This window comes from Nematolebias whitei, chromosome 16, assembly GCF_014905685.2.
Source record: "Nematolebias whitei isolate Nwh7 chromosome 16, NemWhi1, whole genome shotgun sequence".
Classification (NCBI taxonomy): Eukaryota; Metazoa; Chordata; class Actinopteri; order Cyprinodontiformes; family Rivulidae; genus Nematolebias; species Nematolebias whitei.
In genome coordinates, this window is record NC_056513.1 from 3425548 (window position 1) to 3429181 (window position 3634).

The window sequence follows — 3634 nt, forward strand, 5'->3', positions numbered from 1 at the left end:
TTGCAAATGTAGCTAATGTTGCTAATGTGGCTAATGTAGCTAATGTAGCTAATGTGGCTACTGTAGGTAATGTTGCTAATGTAGCTAATGTAGCTAATGTAGCTCCATAACTGGTGAACGTGTAATTAAACAACTGTTTGCAAAATAAAGTAGTAAGTTGTGTTTGCAGTTAGTTTTTTCAGCCTGCAGGGTGTCAAGAAAAATAATTATTTTTCCACTTAGACGCAAACAATCTTTGACAATTCATTCCATCTTTTAAATTAAATCCTGCTCCTTTAAAACAGTGTTATTCTTGCAAAGCTGAATAATTATGCTGTATAATTTAATCAGCAACAGAACTGTTAATTTATTTAATTTTACAAGAAATATTAAAGCAAAATGTCGTGTAATGCATTGGTTTATAAATTGATCAAATAGTTTGATCTGTAGATTAGAGATTAATGTGTCAAGCAAAATAACTTTTATTTTTTTTTATTTTTTCAGCAGGTTGGAGGAGGGTCACTCAACTGTTTGGAGTTTGGGGACAATAAGCTCTCGTCCGTGGAGAGCTGCAGTGAAAATAAATGCCCCTGCCAGCATGGAAGGGAGACCCCAGACACTCCAGACTCTGGACAGATTAGGCGTCAGCTGAGCCCTCAGAACATCAACACCGTCATGGCCTTCTCTGTGTTGTCACCAGAGATCAAACAGGCCATCGAGAGCGTCAAGTACATCGCCGAGAACATGAGGAGTCGGAACAAGGCCAAAGAGGTGAGCCCTCACTTTATTGTTGCTCGGCACATCTGGTGAACTGCTGGAGTCTGTTCTTGGTGCACCCTGTTGGTTTTCAGACAGGAGGAGGAACCAACAACTGTCCAACCAACTGTCATGTCCAAGTTCTGACTGGAGACAATGCATTAGAGTTCAGTTCGATTTCCAAGAGCACAAATCTTTAGATTGTTTTCTACACTTCTTTAAACCCCAGTGTAATTATTTAAGGTCATGTTAGTTTCTATTTATTGTCTGACTGTTTATGAAGTGATCAGTTTTCCTTCCGTACATTTCTCAGCATCTTTCTCATTCCATAATTTTTGTGCTCTTTCAACAAATCATAAATCAACACATTCAGCTCTTTCAGGACCATCCTGCTGTGACTTTTGGAATTGGTGCAGCTTTAGATTTTTTTTTTAATATTTAGCCTTTTCTGCCTTTTTAGCCTCATAGAAAATGAATTGAGCTCATTTTACATCCTTCATATCTTTTGAGCTGTTTACAACCTTTTACTGCTCCTTTCACATTTTTTTCTGCTTCAGCTTCCAAACTTATTGTAAGCTACTTTCAGCAGTTTTTTCCAGCTGTTTTGTGCTCCTTTCAGATTATTTCTGCTAACTACACCATTGTGTGCTTCTTCTAATCTAACATCGTCCTGCTAATGTCAGGTTGTTATGCTCCTTTCAGCTGATTTCTGCTAGTTTCTGTTATTTCAGCTACTATTTACTGCTTTTCTTATGCTATTTTAGCTTTTCAGCTAAGTCCACATTTTTTTTAAACTAATTTCAGCTCTTTCCAATTCCTTCTGGTAATTTAAGCTTTGTGTGTCTTTTCAGCTACTTTTCAAGTATTTTTTCTAATTTTAGCTTTTGTTTTTAGCTAATTTAGTAATTGTTGTGCTCAGTTTTGCTTATTTAAACCTAATTTAGCAAATGTGTTCTTTCTGCTTTCTTCTGCAAATTTAGGCTTGTTCTTCCATTTCAGCTAAAATTCAGCTTGTTTCTTAGCTGATTTCAGCTGTTTTTTTTTTTAGCAAGTTCATCAGCAGTAAGCATTCACACTATATTTTTACATGTAACTTCTCTAGTTGAGGTTTTGAAAGCCCAGTATAAAACATAAAGACGACTTCTTACTGAAATATGAGTGTCGTCTTTTGTGATTATCTGTAATCTTCTGTAATTATCACAGTAATTCCTTTTTGTAAATTATTTATCAACTGTTGATTAATAGGACTTGTAGTATTGTCCTTCCTCCCTTCATGTCTTTTCTTCATCCTTCTTTATTCACCCAATGGCTCTGATCCTGAACCATTTGATCACTGAATCACCTTTGTTTCCTCCACCACACCTCTTTCTCCTGCCAGGAAAAACAAAAGTCATAAATATGTAACACTTTCCTCTGTTCTTTTTGTTGTTTCGTCTTTTTTTTTTTTTTTTGTACTCGCTCACAGGTTGAAGACGACTGGAAATACGTCGCCATGGTGATTGACAGGATCTTCCTTTGGGTTTTTGTGACCGTGTGCATCCTGGGAACCATGGGCCTTTTCTTCCAGCCTCTCTTTAGTTTCCTCTCATGAGCGCCGCAACGTTCAGGGTTCTCTGTTTGGAATGGATGAACTCTCAGTTCTCAGCCAGTCAGGTGCAACAGTTTTGGGTCCTGCGGCACCATCAGGTGATCCGGTTCTGTCTCCTGCCTGCAGCACAGATCATTGAACATCTTTTTTTATTTTGAAATCACAGATACAAAAGGTTTTAATGTCTTATTTTTATATTTTTAAATACAACTCGTTTTAACAAAAAAAACACACAAGCACCTTTAACAGAAGAACGATGTCATTAGTGCACTTTAGTTTTAACTAACTTGATTATGTTTTATTGAACATATTTAACACTAAATGTCCTTATTTTAAAATCTACCCACTATCAGTTGCTCATTCCACACATTAAGAGGTGTGATTCCAGATTAATACTTTTATTCTGGGTGATTATTAAAAAAACTGCACCTGAACTAATGATGGTGTCCATAAAGCAAAATTATTATTTTTTTCTCTAACCGTTAATTTTTTCTACTTAAAAAAGTGTTTTAACTTCTTGTCTTAGAAGAATAATCCAAACCTGAACAGAAAATAAGAACAATTGTTACAGTCTGGTCTCATTTTAAACTGAAAACATGATACAAACATGAAAAATAATGGATCATAGTGTAAAATGATGCCATCATGCACTCTTTTACCTTTTTTGAGGATTTTATAACTTGTCAAAGGAAGGTTTGGAAATAATTTAGCTGCAATTTGTAGAGATGCCAGTTCAGGACATGCCCTAAAAGTCAGGCAAGGATCAGAATTCAGACACATTCAGTGGTTCATCAGAACTTGAACTTATATGCCCAGAATTTATTAAAGAAATGAGAAGTTTCAAAGACAGAAGATGAGACAGAAACCGTCCTCTTCATCAAACTCATCTCAGACGTCTGAGGAGTGCAGGATGAGAGTCCTGGTATGATTCATCGACAATCTGACAGTCAACAACCACTGCTGCTTCCATGAGCAGTTTCCTTTTATTTCTATGTTTGTTTATTCCGATTCAAATGTCTGGGATCTTTGGGAGTGCTTCATGAATAACAGCAGGATGTTCTTTTTATAATTAGAAAATATTTGTGTACAAATGGCTAATGTTCCACAAGGCAATGGATTAGCTGGTGTGTCAACCTTCAGTCAGTCTGGATTGGTTCTTCTAAAGATAGCGTTGCAGTTATTAATTTATAAAAATAAATTTAAAAAAAAAAAAAGCCACGCTAATTTCCAATTCCATGCTTATATAAGTCTTTTTTGGGTAACACCCATGATTAGTTTTTTTTTTAAGAACATGTCATGTCATGTATATAT

The 3634-nt window shown here is 35.8% G+C and overlaps 1 protein-coding gene across 1 annotated transcript in view; it reads left to right on the forward strand.

The window, feature by feature from the left end:
• Positions 1-2326, forward strand: part of LOC119422675 (neuronal acetylcholine receptor subunit alpha-3-like) — a 23920-nt gene extending 21594 nt beyond the window's left edge. Inside the window, exons 7-8 of the mRNA XM_037690062.1 lie at positions 484-750; positions 2201-2326. Coding sequence (XP_037545990.1) covers positions 484-750; positions 2201-2326 — 393 coding nt within the window. The remainder of the gene's footprint in view (positions 1-483; positions 751-2200) is intronic.
• Positions 2327-3634: the final 1308 nt, after the last annotated feature.